Genomic DNA, 24,423 nt, shown 5'->3' with positions numbered 1-24,423 from the left:
CGGTCCGGTGCGGTACGCGTATACGGAATGGTCCAACTACACGGAGTGCGATAAAGTTTGTGGCGGTGGTATGATGGAACGCACGCGACGTTGCCTTGCCAACGGTGGCCAGGAAGTGCCCACATATAGGTGTGGACCGTCGTCTAATGGTCGAAGGTCTCCATTAGACCTGATAAGGCGCTATTGGAAGGGTACCGGTTACAAGGTGGAGATACAACAGAAGCCCTGCAACACTGGCGCCTGTGGTAAGTCTGCTTTGGAAATTTGTGCGTCTTTTCAATCTCTGTTTGTTCGCATTTGTCCCTTGTTCGTCTACAGTGGTACAGGATATAAATATTTGTCGCCAACTAAACCACCACAGTAAAGTATTATTGTTATCATCAAGGTTTCAAGCAATTTACTAACGAATAAACGAATTGAGCTTCACAAAACAATTTTTTAAATGTCTCGAATACAAAAAATAAGTTAGGATCCAACATTTTTCATGGCACTTTTTATGAGTGAGGCGCCTTTACATTTTTACTCATTTTGTTGGCACACCTTTCTTCAAGTACTTCCCGCCATATGGACACTGCTAAAACGCAGTAAAATTTGTCTCGAATCCCGCAGTTACCTCGGAGTGGAGAGATTGGGGAGAATGTGATAGAGTTTGCGGAGGTGGAAGTCAACACACAACACGCACTTGTGTCGAATCTAAAGATCAGACCAAGTGCAACTTTCAACGTTCAAAAATGAGGAGATGTAACATTCAGCCTTGCTGTAAGTTTCATTTCATTTGCTACATAGTGCACTAAACCACATCTGGTTAGCCCGTACCTATCTTAAGTCATTGCAAGTTTTTGTCGATACTTTAGATGTTAATCTTAGAACCAAAAACTTAAAAACTGTGCAGAGATTGATTGTTTCTGTTTCTCATTTAAAACACCAACAAAATTTCATCAGCTCTCTGACAATTTTTTGTTGGTTATGTCAGAACTGGGGTATATGGGGTTCGTGTTCACGTGATTGTGGGGGCGGTTTGACACAGAGAAAGCAGACTATTAAAAACTTTAGTCGCACGAGCTTTAGCGAGCTTAGACTAGCTTTATTATGTGCTGCTAAAATAACATTATATTGCTTTACCGAAAATAACATCATTTAGTTCGTACACTTGCTTTGCCGGGAAGAGTAAGCCCATGCAAACATATGTGATATTAACTTACAGTGGCACTAACTACACAGAACGTGCCCATAACAAGGGTTTCCTGAAACCACCACACAAATAATCGTGATACTATTTTTCGCAGCTTGTCCCTTCAATCAGATCCACTACTCATGCAAGCCATGTCCGCATCACTGTAATAGGGTTCAAGTCGCCTTTCCCTATTACAGCCCCATAAACTTCCACCCATTCGCAAGCCAGTATCAGAAGACCAACCACCTCTACAGTCACGTGACTGGTTGCAACGGAATATGTTAGTCGGGTTGCGAATGTCCCTTGTTGCGCCCACTGCTCGGCTCCGACGGAAAATGCTACTCGTAAGTCACACAAGCGCTCTTTTGAAAGCAGGGGCGCCATGAATATAAACTCTCTGCGTGAACAACGTTTTTTTAAACACAGTTTTTGCTTTTTTCTTAGCACTGTTAGGTCATGAAAATGTTGTTTTTGCACAAAAAAGCTCCACGAAAATTCAGATAAAATGCATATTAAAACGGGAATTCATGTCATTTGCTGTAGTTGAGTTCCGCATATTGATTAAATTTTATTTGAATTATAAAATGTTAGGGTTATAATATGTTAGAGCATTGAAGTGTGTACAAAGCTGTTTATATCATTCCGTGTTTTACGCACATCATAGTCGTCATAAAATGCTGGTTTGTTTCAAAACTTAATAATCTTTCCACATTTTGACCATATTAAGTAACCTCTTATTGTCGAACAGAAAGCCATTATTCTCCCCCCCGTCCCATGTTGGGGCCACGGTCGGCAACAGTGGCGTCCCGGGGTACGGCCGAAACTTTTACTCCACCTTCGTTCCTCCAACAAGCACCACAACCAAACCTCCACCAATTGCAGGACAGGAGGAGGCAGAAGAAAGGGGAACTGCGACCAGAAGGCGCTACTGAACCTGATATGCGCCGAAATTGCCCTTTTGCTTCTTTAATTGTGACCATTCCCGGCCAAGTACCCTGTCGTAAGTGTCGTTATGGCGGTGATAGATTTTGGGCATGAAATAATTGTTTTCTCACTGTAAATCAACGTTTGCCAATTACGGACATTACGACTGGTTTGCCGTATTTAACATACAATAAACAAACAATATTTTTTGCAAACATTACTGTGATTTTTAGGTTGCCAAGGTACTTTGGGCTTCATAAACTGTCAAACCAGCGGTGCTGTTTGTCCATTTATATGCAGAAAAACTCCTGGTTAGTTGACATTTATAGTGTTTGGAGTACTGCTAAAGATGATAGCTCAGATCTTCGTGTGAAGTTAATCGTTGTTGCAATAGTATTGGTCTTACAAACAAATTGCTTGTATGTTGAAGAAAGCTAACAGTTGTTCTTAATTAAAATATTTATAATTTGTCGAACGATGGTAAAAATCCCTTAATTGCTCTCACAACACATTTTCAAATTCATTTAAACAGGTTGTAATCTGATTTTCTGGAATACGTTTTTTGGAACTGATATATTCAACATAACATTCTATTTTTATGTTATGTGTTAAGCGCTAAAGTGATACTGACGATGCCAGATTGTAGGCGAAATATATATATTTATATGCATGTATATATCAGAAACAACATAACGACGATAAACTTAGGTTTTCCTTTATACAACTTAAGGTTGAATAATTAGGTCAGTTAGTTTTTGCTTTTTTTTCATGAAGAGTCTTTTTTTTAAATCTGGCGGTATTTTTCATGATTCCACGTAATTATCGAAATCAAATTGGGCAAACTATTTATCCTTATTTCCTTGACGGAAAGGATCTTTTTTCGCACCCAAAATACAATTAATTTCCGCTTGCGATTTGAATGTCATTTAAAATTAATTTATTGCCTTAAGATTGGCATTCCCCGGCTACTCATTCGCCCGAAGAATCTGAAAGAGTTGTGTTGTATATTTTTACATCAAACATTTTTCATAATAACACAAAATATTAAATATGACAAAAATCAAAGGTTTAAAGTATCAAGTTCACCCAATCTCTCCAGCTCAATTGACTAAAATAAAAATGCTACCTGCAACCAAATTTCCTCTTATTTGTTACGGTTTAATCTGCTTTCTAATGCACTTTTCTGTGTTGCATTCCTTCGTTTCCTCAAAGGGATGATTGCAATCTACGAGGTACTGATAGTGGTAGGAGATGGGAACCTTTCGACGTTTTAATATCTTGTGTGTATTGGAAATGGATGCAGAATTGCTGAATACAAAAACATATCAAAGATAAAACAAAACACCACCGATTTAAGCAACACAAAACAATACGCATAATTTAATGATATCAACCGCATCCCTACATTTCCAACAGCACGAGGGATTGCATAGAAATAATAAAAATCAGTCACTCTTAAGTTTAGGGCGATTGTATAGCTTGTAAACTACAAAAGCCTCTTCGAACTTAATATGCGACAGGATGTTTTCAAAGGTAGAAAAAACAATTTTACACCGAATTAGATTGAAATATCAAAACACTTTAACAATGCTAACCTTGGGTTTTCGTCCACCAGTTCCAAAATTTCGGTAAGGTTTTTGTAAATCGGGTGCCCTGGGGTAATTTTGGGCCGACAGGAACGATATCTCGAAGTTATTCCACCTCCACACCTGCTTGAGCACTCATTCCAATCACTCCATTGGCTGAGTTCGACTGAAAATATCTTAGGTTTGGTATTGGTTCAACACGCCAAGTGCCGCCAAATATTACAGATGTATGACCAACGAATGTAGCATGTAAAATCGAGGACGTTTTCAACTTACAGCATTCCTGTTCTTTGCATACTCTTGGCTTTCGTTGCATTGTTCCACATCTGCTCTGATCTTCGGAGTCAAGACAGGTGCGATTTAAATATTGGATTCCTTGTCCACAAGCTCTGTTGCATTTCCCCCATTTACCCCGATCAGAAAACACTGTGCGGTACAATTCTGGTAATTTTCTTCGTCCTTTTAATAAATGTACTATTCTACTGTAACTTCAAGGCGCAATACAAATTATCTTATAAGCCATTACGCACGACGAAGATGTTGCTGATTTTACAAATCATTAACACAACGTACAAAACATTGAAATAGTATTAATTTAGCAAACAAACCACAATATAATATGGAAAAAGAAATGTGTTTACCACAGGGCCTCTTGTTGCACACGTGTTCGCTCCTAAATGAAAAATACCAATTTCGTTTTGGTGCTGGTCCGCACTTATATGATGGTACAACCCATGTCCCGTTTGCAAGACAACGTGCGGTGTTTTTAAGGCGTCCTCTTCCGCAAGCTTGGTTGCATTCCATGTGCCATCCAGAAAATGTGTAATTTACAGCAACTGCAAGCAGAGTAACACTTGCTCCTTCTTTGCACGTTTATGCAAAAGTCATAAACACAAAACCAAACCGGTTAGGAAGGTATCATGGATATTAGTACCGCAAAAGCTAAATAACATCAAACCGTATTCCATGGTGGTGTGCATTTAACCCTGTTTGAGGCGCAGCATATTGAAAACAAGGATGCCTGAGGCTAAAACAGCTTGAAAATGGTACATATAGGAACATATGGAGGGCGCCCAGTAACAAGTAAAAACGAATGTGGATATGAGAATGCTCGTAAGGTAAACATGGCAACCTTTCCTATTCTACAACTCACTTTACCTGGACATGGTTGGTTGTTACACTCTTTAGAATCAGACATATAACCTTCAGTACACGTTATGTAGTGTTGACCGCTGAAGTCCCTCGTAACGTCGTTAGCACTGCTATAAATAAAAATGCCAACGCACTGTCAGTAAAAACGCATGCGCATTGTTTCCAAAGAAATATTAAAGTCGGTCTTTAAATAGCACAGATACTAAACCGTTATTCTAGATATAATTTTCCAAAGCGTAATCAGCACTAACCCCCAAAAACCAATGCCTTGCGAGAGGACCGAGATCAGATCTTTGTAATAGGGGTTTGTCGAAGGTAAGTTGGGTTGACATTTGCGGGTTCTGGTCTTAAAACCTCCCCCACATTTTCCAGTGCAGGAACTCCACTCACTCCAATCTCCCAACTGGACTAAAACAACATAACTTGTGTAAATAAAAACAAATTTTACATAAAAACTTGTTAAAAGATGTATGTGCCTAGTTTGTTTTCGCCTATCCTATCCTTGGTTCGTTGAAAGTCAACATATGGCCTATCTTCAATTGATGGGGCAAAACAATGTTTTCCGTATGACAAAATAAACAATTGTATATCGATTGCGTTAAACTTACAGCATGGCGGACCACATGTGTCCCATCTATAATCAACGTTACATTTTGTCTGGTTCCTTGAATCGAGACAGATCTTGTATCTGTAGCGTCTTCCGTATCCACACGGTCGGGTGCATTTGCCCCAATTACCCCAGTCTGAGGTTCCTGAGCAAAGCAACCGGTGTCAAATAGGTAAATAAATTTACTTAGTTCACGTTTCTCATAACTTCTCATAACCGTTGGAATGTAATGTTTGGAAATACAATGTTGAAGAGCTGTGACATTGACGTTGTATTTTTAATCTTGATAGGACGGTGGCAAAGATATAATGAAAGTAATGTTCAGTACATAAAATACATCAAACCCACTACAACGTATTGTGTTGCATTCTTTCCTTTCCACATCCACCATTTCATCAGTTCGACGACTGCCAGGCTTACAATTACTTATGGCGACATAGCGATTTCTGTCATCATAACAACGACGGGTTCTTTCCATCCATCCTCCACCACACACTTTATCACAATCAGAGTAATTGGACCATTCCGTGAACCTGTGGTTGGGTTTCGCTGAAAACAATGTGTGACAATTTAACTTTTCTTGTTCCTAAACTAAACAAAAACTCACGTGGACATGGTTGCTGATTGCAACTCCTGGTTTGTCGTAGGCCGTACGGCACACGTTCATGGCACACACCCCTGAAGGCGTTGCGGAAATGGAGAGAGATACTTTGGTCGTTTATAGCAGACCAAGACCTACGTCATATTACAAGACTATATGTATAAACTAATGGCCTGTGTTAAATTTAGATTATCGTCTTAAATCATTTTGAGATATGGGTAAATTGAATTGGATAAACATGGCCTACAGCATCCGTTATAAAATCACAAACATAATTTTCAACATATTTAGTGAGTAGCAGATTAAAAAAAAGCTGCTAATGTTTAAATGTTTGCTGTCCTATAAACCTAAACTTTGTATGTAAAGAGTATTTCTTGGTCGCGTACCATGTATTGTTTTCTGCAATACCCATAATGAACTGAAGTTTATTGTATTGGGGATGAGTCGAAGGAAGGGTGACCATACACCGACGGGATCGGCGCTTTTCTCCGGTGCCGCAAGTGCGAGAGCAGGAACTCCACTCATTCCAATTGCCAGTTTTGTCTACAAAATGCATTACAGATTCTTTTATCTTCGTTTTCCTTACAAATCACCTCCACCACATGAAATGCAGTTTAAAGTTTGATATATGAAAATACCGATATACTCACAGCAAGCAAAATTGTTGCATGAGTTCGAGTCTCTTAATCGTCCAGTGCATGAGCTCTGATCTTCAGAATTAAGACAAGTGCGATTTCTGTACTTTCTTCCACTATCACACGCTTCAGTACACTCTCCCCAGTTGCTCCATTCCGACAGTTCTGGTTATGTTAAGAAAAATTTGTTTTAAAATATTATCGTTTTATATTTTACAAGTAATATATGAACTTTTAGTGAGAGGAGCATGCTCATAAGACTGCCAGAAATCTGTCAATTAAAAAGAACAATTTTAGACATATTTATTTTGATTCTGATCACATTTATTACACGCGACTGCTAACTTTTGACGCACACTGTTGTGTTTGTGACACAACCTGCAACATCTCGGGCTAATTTGAAACAGAATACATTTAATAGCGGACATAGAAATACATCTAATGCAAATTGAATAACTTTTGATGTGAAACTAAAACTCTTCAAATGTATTAGAAATTGCGATTATATCTAAACTTGCCTGATGATTTGGCCATCTTGGCAGTAAAAGCTAAGATCACATAGCACACAACAAGCATCAGGGGTAGTTTTACCATGGTTTCTTCGATGTGATTAGGAACACACCTAACTCGTAACAGGTTCCTGCTGTGACCTCAGCTCCTATAGCATATTAACATAGTCACGCATGAGCCTTGCATACCAATTAGTTGTACCACACAACGAACGTCTTTACTATGACAGCGCTATTTGCAGCATTGTACATTTTTTCTTCTAATCGCAATCCTAGAGCTCATCGCTTTTTGTCTGAATGCAAAACACATAAATGATGTATATGCTACTTCCAAAAGCCTTTTTCAAGTTATTCAAACCGGTTTACTTCACGGAAGATAAGGTACATTACAGTGTGTCCACAAGAAGCATTTGTGGTTTACGAACATAGCTCTAGGCGGTGACGGATTCGTGATGAAAAATGATCGGTAAGATTTAATGCAACTTTAGGAATGTTGTGAAAGTTTTATATTTTCGCTGAAATGCGGATTGAAAAATACAGTGTTTCTAAGTATGCATGGAAGCGAGTAACTCAATTAAATTTAAATAAGTGATACTGACGATGCCGAATTGTAGGCGAAATTTATGTATCAGAAACAACATAACGACGAATAACTTAGATTTTCCCCTATATAACTTGTTGAAACCGAGTATTGTTGAATAGTTATGTCAGCTTTTTTTTCATGAGGAGTGGTCTTTTTTTAAATCGGGTGGTATTTTTCATGATTTGATGTAAATATCGAAACAAATTTTACTTAAAAATATCGTTTTTCGCACCCAAAATACAAGTAATTTCCGCTTGCGATTTGAATGTCATTTAAAATTAATTTATTTATTTTTAGCCTCACCAGAAGAATAACTGATTTCCTGTTTACTGACGAGATTAACTCAAAAAGTCTTTGTTTTGCTTCAAAGTCTTTCAGACGTTTTACAAATGTGTATTTCCCATGTACATATTCTGTTGGAGAATGTTCCCAATAAACCTATGTGCATAGACTGACATTTGACTCTAAGATCAGACCCTCCAGTGTTTTTTGTCAACGAATTTTGTTGTTACTCTACATACAAAACGCATGATTTAAAGATTTAAAGGTTTAAAAGCAAGTGAGTATAATTTCGCACAGGCATAGTTAGCATTATAGAAACGACCATATAGCCTTCCACAATTTCGTGTATCTATTTGAATGCCTTTTGCTTCATACGAGCTAGGCTGACCTGATTTGTAGCGGTTTTAGGGAACTCGAATTCATGCAACAAAATTTATTAGAACGTGCGTTTTAACGCAATATGTACAACAATATCGTAGACGTTTTCAACATCAGTTGGTTTTTGAAGTAGTGTTGCAGTAGTTGCCTTAAGTTTGGCATACCCCGGCTATTCATTGGTCCGAAGAATCTGAAAGATTTTTGTTGTATATTTTTACATCCAACATTTTTCATAATAACATAAAATTTTTGACTATAACAAAAATCAAAGACTTAAAGCATAAAATTTACCAAACTCTCTAACTCAATTGACTGAAATAAAAATGCTGCCTACAACCAAATTTCCCCTTAATTGTTATGGTTTAATCTGCTTACTAGTGCACTTTTCTGTGTTGCATTCCTTCGTTTCCTCAAAGGGATGATTGCAATCTACGAGGTACTGATAGTGGTAGGAGATGGGAACCTTTCGACGTTTTAATATCTTGTGTGTATTGGAAATGGATGCAGAATTGCTGAATACAAAAACATATCAAAGATGAAACAAAACACCACCGATTAAAGCAACATAAAACGATACGGGTAATTTAATGATATCAACCGCATCCATACATTTCCAACAGCACGAGGGATTGCTTGGAAATAATAAAAATCAGTCACTCTTAAGTTTAGGGCGGTTGTAGGTTGTAAACTACAAAAACCTCTTCGAGCGACAGCATGTTTTCAAAGGTAGAAAAAATTTTTTACTCCGAATTAGATTGAAATATCAAAACACTTTAACAATGCTAACCTTGGGTTTTCGTCCACCAGTTCCAAAATTTCGGTAAGGTTTTTGTAAACCGGGTGCCCTGGGGTAATTTTGGGCCGACAGGAACGATATCTCGAAGTTATTCCACCTCCACACCTGCTTGAGCACTCATTCCAATCACTCCATTGGCTGAGTTCGACTGAAAATATCTTAGGTTTGGTATTGTTTCAACACGCCAAGTGCCGCCAAATATTACAGATGTATGACCAACGAATGTAGCATGTAAAATCGAGGACGTTTTCAACTTACAGCATTCCTGTTCTTTGCATACTCTTGGCTTTCGTTGCATTGTTCCACATCTGCTCTGATCTTCGGAGTCAAGACAGGTGCGATTTAAATATTGGATTCCTTGTCCACAAGCTCTGTTGCATTTTCCCCATTTACCCCGATCAGAAAACACTGTGCGGTACAATTCAGGTAATTTTCTTTGTCCTTTTAATAAATGTACTATTCTACTGTAACTTCAAGGCGCAATATAAATTATCTTATAAGCCATTACGCACGACGAAGATGCTGCTGATTTTACAAATCATTAATACAACGTACAAAACATTGAAATAGTATTAATTTAGCAAACAAACCACATTATAATATAAAGAAGAAGAAATGTGTTTACCACAGGGCCTCTTGTTGCACACGTGTTCGCTCATAAATGAAAAATACCGATTTCGTTTTGGTGCTGGTGCTGGTCCGCACTTATACGATGGTACAACCCATGTCCCGTTTGCAAGACAACGTGCGGTGTTTTTAAGGCGTCCTCTTCCGCAAGCTTGGTTGCATTCCATGTGCCATCCAGAAAATGTGTAATTTACAGCAACTGCAAGCAGAGTAACACTTGCTCCCTCTTTGCACGTTTATGTAAAAGTCCTCATAAACATAAAACCAAACCGGTTGGGAAGGTATCATTGATGTTAGTACCGCAAAAGCTAAATAACATCAAACCGTATTCCATGGTGGTGTGCATTTAACCCTGTTTGAGGCGCAACATATTGAAAACAAGCAAGCCTGAGGCTAAAACATCTTGAAAACGGTACATATAGAAACATATGGAGGGCGCCCAGTAGCAAATAAAAACGAATGCAGAACTGAAAACGCTCGTAAGGACAACATGGCAACCTTTCCTATTCTATAACTCACTTTACCTGTACATGGTTGGTTGTTACACTCTTTAGAATCAGACATATAACCTTCAGTACACGTTATGTAGTGTTGACTGCTGAAGCCCCTCGTAACGTCGTTAGCACTGCTATAAATAAAAATGCCAACGCACTGTCAGTAAAAACGCATGCGCATTGTTTCCAAAGAAATATTAAAGTCGGTCTTTAAATAGCACAGCTACTAAACCGTTATTCTAGATGTAATTTTCCAAAGCGTAATCAGCACTAACCTCCAAAAACCAATGCCTTGCGAGAGGACCGAGATGAGATCTTTGTAATAGGGGTTTGTCGAAGGTAAGTTGGGTTGACATTTGCGGGTTCTGGTCTTAAAACCTCCCCCACATTTTCCAGTGCAGGAACTCCACTCACTCCAATCTCCCAACTGGACTAAAACAACATAAATTGTGTAAATAAAAACAAATTTTACATAAAAACTTGTTAAAAGATGTATGTGCCTAGTTTGTTTTCGCCTATCCTATCCTTGGTTCGTTGAAAGTCAACATATGGCCTATCTTCAATTGATGGGGCAAAACAATGTTTTCCGTACGACAAAATAAACAATTGTATATCGATTGCGTTAAACTTACAGCATGGCGGACCACATGTGTCCCATCTATAATCAACGTTACATTTTGTCTGGTTCCTTGAATCGAGACAGATCTTGTATCTGTAGCGTCTTCCGTATCCACACGGTCGGGTGCATTTGCCCCAATTACCCCAGTCTGAGGTTCCTGAGCAAAGCAACCGGTGTCAAATAGGTAAATAAATTTACTTAGTTCACGTTTCTCATAACTTCTCATAACCGTTGGAATGTAATGTTTGGAAATACAATGTTGAAGAGCTGTGACATTGACGTTGTATTTTTAATCTTGATAGGACGGTGGCAAAGATATAATGAAAGTAATGTTCAGTACATAAAATACATCAAACCCACTACAACGTATTGTGTTGCATTCTTTCCTTTCCACATCCACCATTTCATCAGTTCGACGACTGCCAGGCTTACAATTACTTATGGCGACATAGCGATTTCTGTCATCATAACAACGACGGGTTCTTTCCATCCATCCTCCACCACACACTTTATCACAATCAGAGTAATTGGACCATTCCGTGAACCTGTGGTTGGGTTTCGCTGAAAACAATGTGTGACAATTTAACTTTTCTTGTTCCTAAACTAAACAAAAACTCACGTGGACATGGTTGCTGATTGCAACTCCTGGTTTGTCGTAGGCCGTACGGCACACGTTCATGGCACACACCCCTGAAGGCGTTGCGGAAATGGAGAGAGATACTTTGGTCGTTTATAGCAGACCAAGACCTACGTCATATTACAAGACTATAATTATAAACTAATGGCCTGTGTTAAATTTAGATTATCGTCTTAAATCATTTTGAGATATGGGTAAATTGAATTGGATAAACATGGCCTACAGCATCCGTTATAAAATCACAAACATAATTTTCAACATATTTAGTGAGTAGCAGATTAAAAAAAAGCTGCTAATGTTTAAATGTTTGCTGTCCTATAAACCTAAACTTTGTATGTAAAGAGTATTTCTTGGTCGCGTACCATGTATTGTTTTCTGCAATACCCATAATGAACTTAAGTTTATTGTATTGGGGATGAGTCGAAGGAAGGGCGACCATACACCGACGGGATCGGCGCTTTTCTCCGGTGCCGCAAGTGCGAGAGCAGGAACTCCACTCATTCCAATTGCCAGTTTTGTCTACAAAATGCATTACAGATTCTTTTATCTTCGTTTTCCTTACAAATCACCTCCACCACATGAAATGCAGTTTAAAGTTTGATATATGAAAATACCGATATACTCACAGCAAGCAAAATTGTTGCATGAGTTCGAGTCTCTTAATCGTCCAGTGCATGAGCTCTGATCTTCAGAATTAAGACAAGTGCGATTTCTGTACTTTCTTCCACTATCACACGCTTCAGTACACTCTCCCCAGTTGCTCCATTCCGACAGTTCTGGTTATGTTAAGAAAAATTTGTTTTAAAATATTATCGTTTTATATTTTACAAGTAATATATGAACTTTTAGTGAGAGGAGCATGCTCATAAGACTGCCAGAAATCTGTCAATTAAAAAGAACAATTTTAGACATATTTATTTTGATTCTGATCACATTTATTACACGCGACTGCTAACTTTTGACGCACACTGTTGTGTTTGTGACACAACCTGCAACATCTCGGGCTAATTTGAAACAGAATACATTTAATAGCGGACATAGAAATACATCTAATGCAAATTGAATAACTTTTGATGTGAAACTAAAACTCTTCAACTGTATTAGAAATTGCGATTATATCTAAACTTGCCTGATGATTTGGCCATCTTGGCAGTAAAAGCTAAGATCACATAGCACACAACAAGCATCAGGGATAGTTTTTGCATGGTTTGTGCGATGTGATTATGAACACACCTAACTCGTAACAGGTTCCTGCTGTGACCTCAGCTCCTATAGCATATTCCTGATGCCTTCACGATGACATCACGCGACATGCGACGAGATCAACAAGCAATTGTTTGTCGATCAGTTGTTAATTGTATCCGCTAGCGGAAACTCAGCGGGCCTGGTTTTAAGAGTTCTTGAAACGCACAAACATACAAAGATACGCTTTTGAGCTTGGGCAACAAACCTCAACGTCTTGGTTAGATTTGACGTTTAATCGTTATTGCCCCTCGCTTGACCCTTGCCCATGAGTTGGATTTGCAATGTTGGGAGTATTCAGGGTCAAGGTCTTCGGTGACCTTGAATACCCCAACATTGACCAGATTGCGTGTGGATTGTTTTCGGGCATGGAGCACTGACATGTTCGTGTAGGTAGTTGCTATCTCTATCACAAGACCGATGTGTCTATCGCGGCGGGCTGCCCTCAACATGGATTCTTAATTTTAATGACATCACGCTAGACATATCCTGTTTAAGTTGACTGGTCGGATTTTCTGTCGATCGGCATGTTTTGTCGGTTCACTTGTTACGCTTTTTTGCCACCCGTCATGTGTAACATGTACTCGTTAAAGTGATGTCCAGCTTTGATTATCTTGCCACTTTAGGTGCAAAGATCGCTTACTACGTGGTGTTTTCTCGCAGTCCAATGTGTCCTAACCCTGAGGCAGTATGATTAATGTTATCATTTTAATGACATCGCACTAGCTGTGGTACCACCTATTCCAGGGTGACTGGTTGAACAATGTTTCGGTCGCGTGAAGCGCATCGTGAAACGTTGCTTTTCGGAACATCATGCCTATCCAATGTTCAGATGTCGTGCAAGTCATTTTTGCTGTATATTTGCACGTGCATCTTTTCCAAAATCATTTACTTGATTTACCGCGACCTCTGTTTGAATCGACCCACCAAACGACACGTTAAAATTTTTGGACTTTATACAGTCACATTACAGTATGCAGTGAATACAGTGGCGAACACGTCTCTCTTTGCTACGAAAGCAAAACGCTTTTGAGCTTGGACAACAAACCTCTACGTCTTGGTTAGATTTGACGTTTAATCGTGCAAGACTCCTGTCTGTAAATTCGATTGGTGGGCCACAAGATCATAGGTGGCTGAGGTCGCGCATGGATTGTGAACATATAGTATTGCTGTGTTTGAGTAGGTAAACGATCTGTATCACAGGTCGAATGGTGTATCGCGACGGACGCTGTCTGAATGGTTTTTAATGACATTACGCTGGTCACTTAGTTAATTTTCTGTCGATTGCCATGTTTTGTCGGTCACATGTTTCCTTTTTGCAACTTTCGGGACCAAATACTTATGTAACGATCCAGGGATGGTATACGATCGACAAGAAAATGTTCGATTCGGGTCGAGTTTTCGCAAAGTAGTTTGCGTAATTGTCTTACGTTACTGAAATATATTTTCCAAAGACAAAACAAAATCAGACGCCATTGATCAGTTATAGTAAAACGACGTGTTGGCCACCCTAAGGTGTAACATACATGCGTAAACTGATGATGTTTAGATCTAGGCGGAATAACCAAGCGGTTTGGCATTGCAAAGTACACGAATTATCGTTTACATTGCCTGCTATTGGTCCTAATTATGTATCTTGTAACCTTTTCCATGACATCAGCAAAACGAGAGGATTGAAGTAATGCGTGGAGCTTTATGTGTCATTATTAAAGCTGTGTCTGTGACAATTGATATTCCACTTATGTTGCGTTTCTTGGTCGTAAATGTTCAGGAATGTGCTTAAAGTGCAAGTAACACGGTCATGGCAACTTTGCGTAAAACTAATGGTTTATCCGCAATAAACATATTTCGAAAGTATTTCGGTTCTACGACCAAAAATCGTAAACCTGCGGCGATCAAAAATTGCAAACCTTTTGCGTTGTAGCGAAATTGACGCCACGTAAGGCGCTCGTGTCAAAACAATGCATTGTTTACATAGGAGAAGGCACCTTATATTGCAGATATCGAATAGTTTCAAACATAGAAGAATCCATAAACTATGTTACGTCAAAGGTCGGGACAAGGTTTTACATCATACAAAAATATGTCCCTGTGACGTCACAAATTCATTGCTTATCTGCCCCTAATTATGGGAAGACGAAAGGGTATAGCAGCAACGACACTAATCTGTACTTCGATAAGACGGAGATGGTGCGTTTCTTTGCTCAGTGACATTACATGACGTAATTTTGTGTGTGATGTCACAACTTTAACCTTATTTTTGTGTTGGGCAAGTGCCTGGGATACTCTAGCTGAGGCTAATCGCGCACGCGGTTCACCATTAATTTAACGTCATGGTCGTGTAGTGTCGTTGTTGGTCCATCTGGTGAATTGTTTCCTAATGCCTTCACGATGACATCACGGGAGAGGCGACGAGATCAACAACAGTTGTGTTTCGATCAGTTGTTATTTGTATCCGCGGCGAAAATGTTGCATGCCTCGTGTTGAGAGTTCACTCGTTGGTTGAAAGGCACATACACACATACATACTAAGACTTTGGGTACATCGTGCGTTCTTATTTCCCCTAGCATGACTTGTCAAAGATATGCAATGCATTCGTATGATGCTTTTGCTGTTGGATGCACAGCCGCAAAATATTTATTCTATGTATTATTCGCTTGTAATAGATTGTCACGACTTGTGTGTTTTTTTCAATTGTTGTGCCATTTCAAGAAAATGCTACATGTCACTAACATCAAAATACTTCATGGCACTAACATCAAAATGCTACATGTCACTAACATCGAAATGCTACATGTCACTAACATCGAAATGCTGTATGGCACTAAAATCAAAATGTTACATGTCACGAACATCAAATGCGCAAGTGCGGCTTAACGCACCTTCTGTTTTGTATTTGCCCGCTTCCGTTTCAGAACACCAATATTCCATACAATGGTAAAATACAACGAACAGAAACCTGGTGGTCTACGAAGCGGCACGTAAGTTCAACGAAACGCGATGTGATTAAACTATGCTAGGCAATTCGCTTGGACAAATCGCGGGCAATGCAAGCGATTAATCGTGGTACTTTTTCATCTCGATTCATGACATAACCTATGTATTTGATTCATGACATAACCTATTTACACTTTGCCACAAGTTTCATTTCCTACGAATAGAAATATGTCATTGAAATTGCATCATGTTCGTCGTTATTTTTGCTTGCAGTAGAGGTCATGACGATGCTGAGTTCTGACGTTGATTCCTGTGAGAATGTAAACCTCCCCATGCGCATTTTTACATGTCCGCCTAAAGGGTTAAACCTTATTTTGCCAAGTCACGCGCTGTCGCGTTCAATTCTGTCGAACTGAAAATTGTCTTGTAAATTGAGAGTGATGCAACAGGCATCTACCAAATGTCTTAGCAACACCAAACCGCCTGGTTAGTCACCCTGGATCTGGATTCATCATTAAAAGAATGTACGTTACATATCACGGTTTGACAATACGTTGATCAAGATTGATCAACCGATCGTTTAACTGGAAGATCGCGTCTGATTTTGTTGTGATTTTCTCGAATATATTTCAGTATCGTAAGGCGACTAACCGCAAACTACTTTGCGAAACTCGACACAAATCGAACGTTTTCCTGACGATCGTATTCGCTGCCATGTTGACCATCCCTGGTACATATCGTTACATGGCCAGAAAGTCGCAAAAAAGGAAACAAGTGGCCTATAAAACATGGCGATAGACGGGAAATCAGCCCAGACAACTTGAACAGGACATGACCAGCGTGATGTCATTAAAAGTATGAATCCATTCAGACAGTATCCCGCCGCGATATCCTATCGGTCGTGTGATACTGATAGCAAATTAATCGACAGTTCTCTATATGCCCGAAAACAATCCACACGCAACCTGAGTCGCCGAAGACCTTGACCCTGAATACATTCAGCATTGCAAATCCATCGTACAAGCAAGGGTCAAGCGAGGCCAGTAAGAACGTACGACTAACCGAAACGCCGATTCTGGCGAGAGACGTAAGGATGTACAAAAGTCTTTGTATGTATGTTCCTTTCTTTAGGTCTTTAAGCGCCCATATTGCAGTAATTAAAAACATGCTGCTAATTGTTGTCAGCAAGTTTAACCGCCTATAACTATATTTCTACAGACGCTAGACGAAACCCTACTGCGCGCTTAAACGTTCGCAAACTGAAACGCTCGCATTCAAGCCCCACCTGTGATTTACTACAACGATACTTCTCAGTTTGAAATCGTAAATTTGTATTCGGATGATTTGCGTGGTAATGATTTATTTGCGGAGCGATTTGTATCGGATTTGTGAGTACACGGACATGATTTATTTCTGGGTGTTTTGTGTCTGACAAGGGGCAGTTTCTCTCTGTATTTTTTTTTTTTATTCCACGCGGAAAAGGCGTCAAAACAACAAACATCGGCACAAAATCCCGTGACAAGGCGCAAAATACTCTGTGACGATAAAATACTCTGTTCTACAATGTGTCGGCTTCCCCCCAACCTAAAATTTTTTATTAAATTTAATTTAATTTTAATAAATTTAATTCAAAAATTTTTAAATAAAACTTTTTCTAAATTTAATTCAAAATTTTTTAAATTTTTCTAAATTAAAAAACAAATTACCCCCAAAAAAAAATAACCAAGTTTACCGTTGGCACGCCATTGGCGTGCCACGGTTAAATTGAGCGGGGAGTAAAAGACCCGACCTATACAAAGAAAAAAAATTAGGACATTTGGGAGTCACGCATCTGGAAGGGTCTGCATGTTAGAGAAACAAGCGAATCCGGTATCTATCGGATTCGTCAATCTCGCGAATCGCACCAAACTGATGAATATATCGTTGTAGTAAATCACAGGTGGGGCTTGAATGCGAGCGTTTCAGTTTGCGAACGTTTAAGCGCGCAGTAGGGTTTCGTCTAGCGTCTATAGAAATAGAGTTATGATAATAATTAGCAGCATGTTTTTAATTACTGCAAAATGGGCGTGGCGCTTAAAGACAAATAAAGACTTTTGTACATCCTTACGTCTCTTGCCAGAATCGGCGTTTCAGTTAGCCGTACGTTCTTACTGGTCTCACTTGACCCTTGCTTGTACGATGGATTTGCAATGTTGAGTGTATTCAGGGTCAAGGTCTTCGGCGACTCAGGTTGCGTGTGGATTGTTCTCGGGCATATAGAGAACTGTCGGTTAATTTGCTATCAGCATCACACGACCGATAGCATACATCGCGGCGGGATGCTGTCTGAATGGATTCATACTTTTAATGACATCACGCTGGTCGTGTCCTGTTCAAGTTGTTTGGACTGATAAATCTCCATGTTTTGTCGACCACTTGTTTCCTTTTTGCGGCTTCCGGGCCAAATACTCATGCAACGATATGTACCAGGGATGGTCAACATGGCAGCGAATACCATCCAAAAGAAAACATTCGTTTTGGGTCGAGTTTCGCAAAATTTTTGCGAATAGTCGCCTCACGATACTGAAATATATTCGCGAAAATCACAACAAAATCAGACGCGATCGTCCAATTAAACGATCGCCTGATCAATCGTGATCGACGTATTGGCAACCCGTAATCTGTAACGTACATTCTTTTGGTTATGATGTCCAGATCCAGGGCGACTTACCAGGCGGTTTGGCGTTGCTAAGACATTTGGTAGTTGCCTGTTGCATTACTCTCAATTTACAAGACAATTTTCAGTTGGATAGAATTGAACGCGACAGCGCGTGATTTGTCAAAATGAGGTTTAACCCTTTAGGCGGTCATTCCAAAATGGGCATTGAGAGATTTACATTCTCACAGGAATCAACGTCAGAATTCAGCATCGTCATGACCTTTACGGCAAGCAAAAACAACCTCGAACATGATGCAATTTCAATGACATGTTTCTATTCGTAGCAAATGAAACTTGTGGTAAAGGGTAATTAATACATGGGTTATGTCATGAATCAAGATGAGTAAGTACGACGATTAATCGCTTGTATTGCCCGTGATTTGTCCTAACTTCGTATCTTGCCCATTTATCACATCTGCAAAACAAGCGAATTACCCAGTATAGTTTAATCACATCGCGTTTTTTTTTGAACTTGCGTGTAGCATTTTGGTGTTAGTGATATGTAGCATTTTGATTTTAGTGACCTGTAGCATTATGATGTTAGTGACATGTAGCATTTATGAGAAATGGCACAACAATTGAAAAAACACGCAAGTTGTGACAATCTATTACAAGCGAATAATACACAAGGCAAATATTTTGCGACTGTTGTTCCAACGGTAAAAGCACCATACGAGTGCATTGCATATCCTTGAAAAGTCAAGCGAAGGGAAATAAAAACGCACGATGTACCGAAGTCTTTGTATGTATGTGTGTATGTGCCTTATAACCAACGAGGGAACTCTCAAAACGAGGCATGCCGAATTTTCGCCAGCGGATACAATTAACAACTGATCGACACACAGTTGTTTGTTGATCTCGTCGCCTCTCGCGGATTGTCACCGTGAAGGCATTAGGAAACAATTCACCAGATGGACCCACAGCGACACTACACGACCATGACGTTAAATTAATGGTGAACCGCGTGCGCGATTAGCGTCAGCTATAAAAGCTTGAAAATATGTAAAGCAAGCTGCAACACATTAATCCCACACCACGACGACACTAAATTGACTTGTTTGCTGCCGCGAAAAACTGTGGAAATACCAACAAACGTCGTAAAAACTTCGTTTCTACTGTCAACCAGGTCGTAAGCAGAGCATAAACATTATGTTTAGGGCCTGAAATATTTCTATGTAATAGCACTGATTACAAAATGTACGGCATGCTCTTTATTTCATGCGATAAATTACACTTTGAATCGACAAGAGTCCTGCCATATGGCACGCCACGACCACAGATGCAAGACACTTAATTGAAAAGAAACTTTTAAGGGTATTTCTGAACATTTGCGAGCAAGAAACGCAACAACAGAAGTTGGGATATGAATTGTCACTGTGGTTAAAAATAACAACTGAGCTTAACGCATTACTTCAATCCGCTCGTTTTGCAGATGTCATCGATAAGGTTACAAAAAACATAATTATAGGACATATCGCAAGCAATACAAGCGATTATTCGTATACTTGTTCAACTTGATTCCGGATGAATTTGTGACGTCACAGGGACATATTTTTGTATGATGTAAAACCTTGTCCCGACCTTTGAGGTACCATAATTTGTGGATTCTCCTATGTTTGAAACTATTCGATATCTGCAATATAAGGTGCCTTCTCCTATGTAAACAATGCATTGTTTTGACACCTGCGCCTTACGTGGCGTCAATTTCGCTACAACGCAAAAGGTTTACAATTTTTGGTCGCCGCAGGTTTACGATTTTTGGTCGTAGCACCGAAATACTTTGGAAATATGTTTATTGCGGATAAACCATTAGTTTTACGCAAAGTTGCCATGACCATGTTACTTGCACTTTAAGCACATTCCTGAACAATTACGACCAAGAAGCGCAACATAGGTGGAATATCAATTGTCACAGACACAGCTTCAATAATGACACATAAAACTCCACGCATTACATCAATCCTCTCGTTTTGCTGATGTCATGGGTAAGGTTACAAGATACATAATTAGGACCAATAGCAGGCAATGTAAACGATGATTCGTGTACTTTGCAATGCCAAACCGCTTGGTTATTCCGTCTGGATCTGGACATCATCAGTATACGAATGTATGTTACACCTTAGGGTGGCCAATACGTAGTTTTACTATAACTGATCAATGGCGTCTGATTTTGTTTTGTCTTTGGAAAATATCGCAAGACAACTATATGCAAACTACTTTGCGAAAACTCGACCCAAATCGAACGTTTTCTTCTCGATCGTATTCGCTGGCATGCTAACTATCCCTGGTACATATAGTTACATGAGTATTTTGTCCCGAATTTTGCAAAAAGGAAACAAGTGACCGACAAAACATGACGACGAACAAAAAAATAACTAAGTGACCAGCGTAATGTCATTAAAATCCATTTAGACAGCGTCCGTCGCGATACACCATTCGACCTGTGATACACAGATCGTTTACCTACTTAAACACAGCAATACTATATGTTAACAATCCATGCGCGACCTCAGCCACCTAAGATCTTGTGGCCCACCAATCGAATTTACAGACAGGAGTCTTGGACGATTAAACGTCAAATCTAACCAAGACGTTGGGGTTTGTTGCCCAATCCCAAAAGCGTTTTGCTTTCGTAGCAAAAAGAGACGTGTTCGCCATTGTAATTACTGCAACTGTAATGTGACTGCAAAGTCCAGAAACTTTAAGGTAACGTTTGCTGGGTCGATTCAAACAGAGGAGGAACAAGTGGTCCGACAAAACATGCCGATCGACAAAAAATCCGACACATCGGTCTTGTGATAAAGATAGCAACTATACCTACCCGAACATGTCAGTGCTCCATGCTCGAAAACAATCCACACGCAATCAGGTCAATGTTGGGGTATTCAAGTCACCGAAGACCTTGACCCTAAATACTCCCATCTTTGCAAATCCAACTTATTGGCAAGGGTGAAGCGAGGGGCAATACGAACGCACGATGTACCAAGTCTTTGTATGTTTATGCTTTTCAAGAGCTCTGAAAACGAGGCACGCTGAATTTTCGCTAGCGGATACAATTAACAGCTGATCAAAAAAACAATTGTTTGTTGATCACGTCGTATCTCGCGTGATGTCATCGTGAAGGCATTGGGAACCGGTTGCATTCAGGAAACAATTTACCAAATAGTTTCACAAACGCCACACGACCTCACAGTGAACTGCGTGTGACCCCGAATTCCTTGGCGAGGACATCTCAAACAAAGTTCACACGCTCAAGATAAAAATAGAATCACGATTGCGACACCGGAAAGAGACAAACAATAGGAGAATCTTATTTTACTCCCAATCAAGACCGGAAGGCTCATGAGTAACTGTGAGTATCTCCCTGACACATGTCCCCCTTTGAAATGCATACGAAAGAGAACGGAAAGAGTGCTCTTTCCTGTCTCCCTAACCGGAAAGAGTAGCAGAGAGACAGGAAGGAAGTTCTCCCCGTTCTCTACTCTGTCACCCTTTACTACTTACGTGGACATGGTTTCTGATTGCAACTCCTGGTTTGTCGTAGGCCGTACGACCTACGTTCATTGCACACACCCATGAAGGCGTTGCGGAAATGGAGAGAAATACTTTGGTCGTTTATAGCAGACCAAGACCTACGTCATATTACGAGACTATATGTATAAACTAATGGCCTATGTTAAATTTAGATTATCGTCTCAAATTATTTTGAGATATGGGTAAATTGAATTGGATAAATAGAGCCTACAGCAAACATTATAAATTCACAAACATAATTTTCAAAATATTTAGTAATTCGCATATTAAAAAAAGGCTGCTAATGTTTAATCGTTTGTTGTCCTACAAAACTTTGTATGTAAATAATATTTGTTGGTCGCGCACCATGTATTGTTTTCTGCATAAAATATGTTCCTGTAACGAAATTTTGCGTAAAAATAATGTTCCCGAAACGGTTTTTCTCATTTGGGAACGAAATTTCGTTTCTCGGAACGGTTTTGTAACGAAATTACGGAACAAAGGCAAAAAATGTATTATGACTTTACCCACTCGGTGGTACGTGTGTCATCATTTCCTCGCTTGAAGTTGTGTTAGAAGCCATAGTGGTGTTGGACATTCCCGTGGTTGAAACAGGAGTTGGTTCTTGTGATGGTGTTGGCATAGGTGTCGTAGTTACGTTTTGCGTGCTTGTTGGTGCTGGTGGTGGTGGAGGTGGAGGTGGGGTTGGAACAAAGCGAATGTTTTTCGTAATATCAGTCTGATATTTTGCCTTCCGTACGACGACTGTCGCCCTGTACAGAAAAGAAACCATATTCTAAATGCAGATACAAATGTGTTCCCAGCGGAAAAATTCATATCTTATTAGGTCGTACATCGTTTATTCCTTTACAAATTTATGTAAGTTTCAACAATGAAATGTTTGAGAAAACTTGTGTGGGAAAGAAAATGTATGTAACAATTTAAATCCTTTTGCAATGTACTTTATATCTGTAAGATGACCATTTAGTTGCAATTTAAACGTACTAAAGCCCAACCTTTAATCAAACCGCGTAATTGGACAACAAATAATTTAACCTCGAAACGCACACAAGGCACTGGGTTTTAGGACCAGCCAGGAATATATTTTCGCACAGCCGGCCTAATCCTGTTATTAAAAGTGTTTGGGTGCATATTTTAATTACGGAAGGTACAGTGATCGCTAGGCCAGCATCTGCAGGCTATGGTTAAGATCCCAATTTTTCAATATTTGAAGTCATTTTTAAAACTAAAAGTAAGTTTTCTTACATTATAACATGGTCGCCGTTGCAGTTGGCAGGAGCTGTCCATTCCGCCTTCACAGACATTCCTTTAAATGCCCCGTTCCTATGACCGAACGCGTCATTACATCCGCTGTTGGGTGGACCACAAAAACAACTCATGAGCTGATAACCGGGAGGAGGATTGGAAAACTTTCCGACAGATGTTGCAGCGTTTCCTTTGCGTACTTGAATGAAAACACCCTTGAACTGTTCAGGTCCATGAACCTCGACTGAAAAACAGGACGACAATGATTTCGTTTGAATTAATTTGTGCGGAGTAAATCCGGTACATTGGTATATTTAGTCCGTAGTCGTAATTTTATGGAGATTATCGACGGCCTGAACAACAAGTCCGCAACGATTTTGTGACGCAGGACGGGATATGATTTTGCTGGGCGAGTTTAATAGTTTGCCGACTCAATCTTAGGAGTTTCGTACAAGTTGCTTACGTCAAGACAAAACAGGTGTCAAAGTAATTATTTTTTGGTACCTAAATCCTTATAACACAAAAGAACTCAGTTATAATTGGATTATATAAATCTATCAATATGCGTACTTGATATTTTCCCCCCTGGAGCAACTGTGTTTGGTGCTTTTATTGCGAAACGGAGTGGTGAACTTGACCTTCCTCCACCACGATGACCCAAAGGCCTCATTGAAGCACAAGATGATCTTGGTGGTCCCCTGCTTCTGCCCTCCACTGTTACAAGAAGTGTCAACGCCCCAATAAACCACGCAGAGTGCAACATGCTTAAATTTAATGACGCTAATGAAAAATAACATTTTATTTATTAATCCGTATACGCTAGTTTTGTCGTCCGTTGGTAAAAAAGAATTTTTGTATTTTCACGTTTGGGATTTTTCAGTGTTTGTTCAACCTCCCAACGTCAGAACGATTTTGTTGCGAAAATACAGTGAAAAAGTCTCCGCTTAAAAAACAAACACAGCAATTTGCTATATCATTGTTGTAACGATATTTAAGGTGAGCTTTATGCAAGTAACGTTTACCCGTTTAAATAGAAAACACAACCTTTCAATCCAATCAGAAAAGTGTGGTTACTTATTTTTTATCAATTATATTTAGAATATTCAATTTTCAAAAATTTTATAAATTCTAAAAATCCTCATAATCTACATCAATATTTTTC

The 24,423-nt window shown here is 39.4% G+C and overlaps 3 protein-coding genes across 14 annotated transcripts in view; 1 reads left to right on the top strand and 2 right to left on the bottom strand.

Moving 5' to 3' along the window:
• The window catches only part of LOC145890428 (NACHT, LRR and PYD domains-containing protein 12-like), a 481,386-nt gene that overhangs the window by 171,814 nt on the left and 285,149 nt on the right, over positions 1 to 24,423 (top strand). The window lies entirely within an intron of this gene.
• Positions 3,094 to 8,182, bottom strand: LOC145889530 (A disintegrin and metalloproteinase with thrombospondin motifs 20-like). Its single transcript, XM_082980500.1, has 12 exons — positions 7,198 to 8,182; positions 6,695 to 6,844; positions 6,431 to 6,587; positions 6,051 to 6,178; positions 5,792 to 5,992; positions 5,445 to 5,588; positions 5,088 to 5,244; positions 4,843 to 4,946; positions 4,326 to 4,520; positions 3,961 to 4,110; positions 3,694 to 3,850; positions 3,094 to 3,406 (listed from the first exon to the last, which is right to left on the bottom strand). The coding sequence occupies exons 1-12, from the start codon at positions 7,271 to 7,273 to the stop codon at positions 3,250 to 3,252; spliced, it is 1,776 nt and encodes a 591-aa protein (XP_082836626.1). The 5' UTR covers positions 7,274 to 8,182; the 3' UTR covers positions 3,094 to 3,249.
• LOC145888959 (A disintegrin and metalloproteinase with thrombospondin motifs gon-1-like) lies at positions 8,605 to 24,024 on the bottom strand. The gene is made up of 15 exons (XM_082979827.1): positions 23,832 to 24,024; positions 23,262 to 23,505; positions 22,527 to 22,768; positions 12,231 to 12,380; positions 11,967 to 12,123; positions 11,587 to 11,714; positions 11,328 to 11,528; positions 10,981 to 11,124; positions 10,624 to 10,780; positions 10,379 to 10,482; positions 9,853 to 10,080; positions 9,486 to 9,635; positions 9,219 to 9,375; positions 8,807 to 8,943; positions 8,605 to 8,621 (listed from the first exon to the last, which is right to left on the bottom strand). The coding sequence occupies exons 1-15, from the start codon at positions 24,022 to 24,024 to the stop codon at positions 8,605 to 8,607; spliced, it is 2,409 nt and encodes an 802-aa protein (XP_082835953.1).

The sequence above is a fragment of the Ascidia mentula genome, chromosome 2 (assembly GCF_947561715.1).
Source record: "Ascidia mentula chromosome 2, kaAscMent1.1, whole genome shotgun sequence".
Classification (NCBI taxonomy): domain Eukaryota; kingdom Metazoa; phylum Chordata; class Ascidiacea; order Phlebobranchia; family Ascidiidae; genus Ascidia; species Ascidia mentula.
The sequence above is the reverse complement of the archived record's forward strand: the minus strand, read 5'-3'. Positions and strand labels throughout refer to the sequence as shown.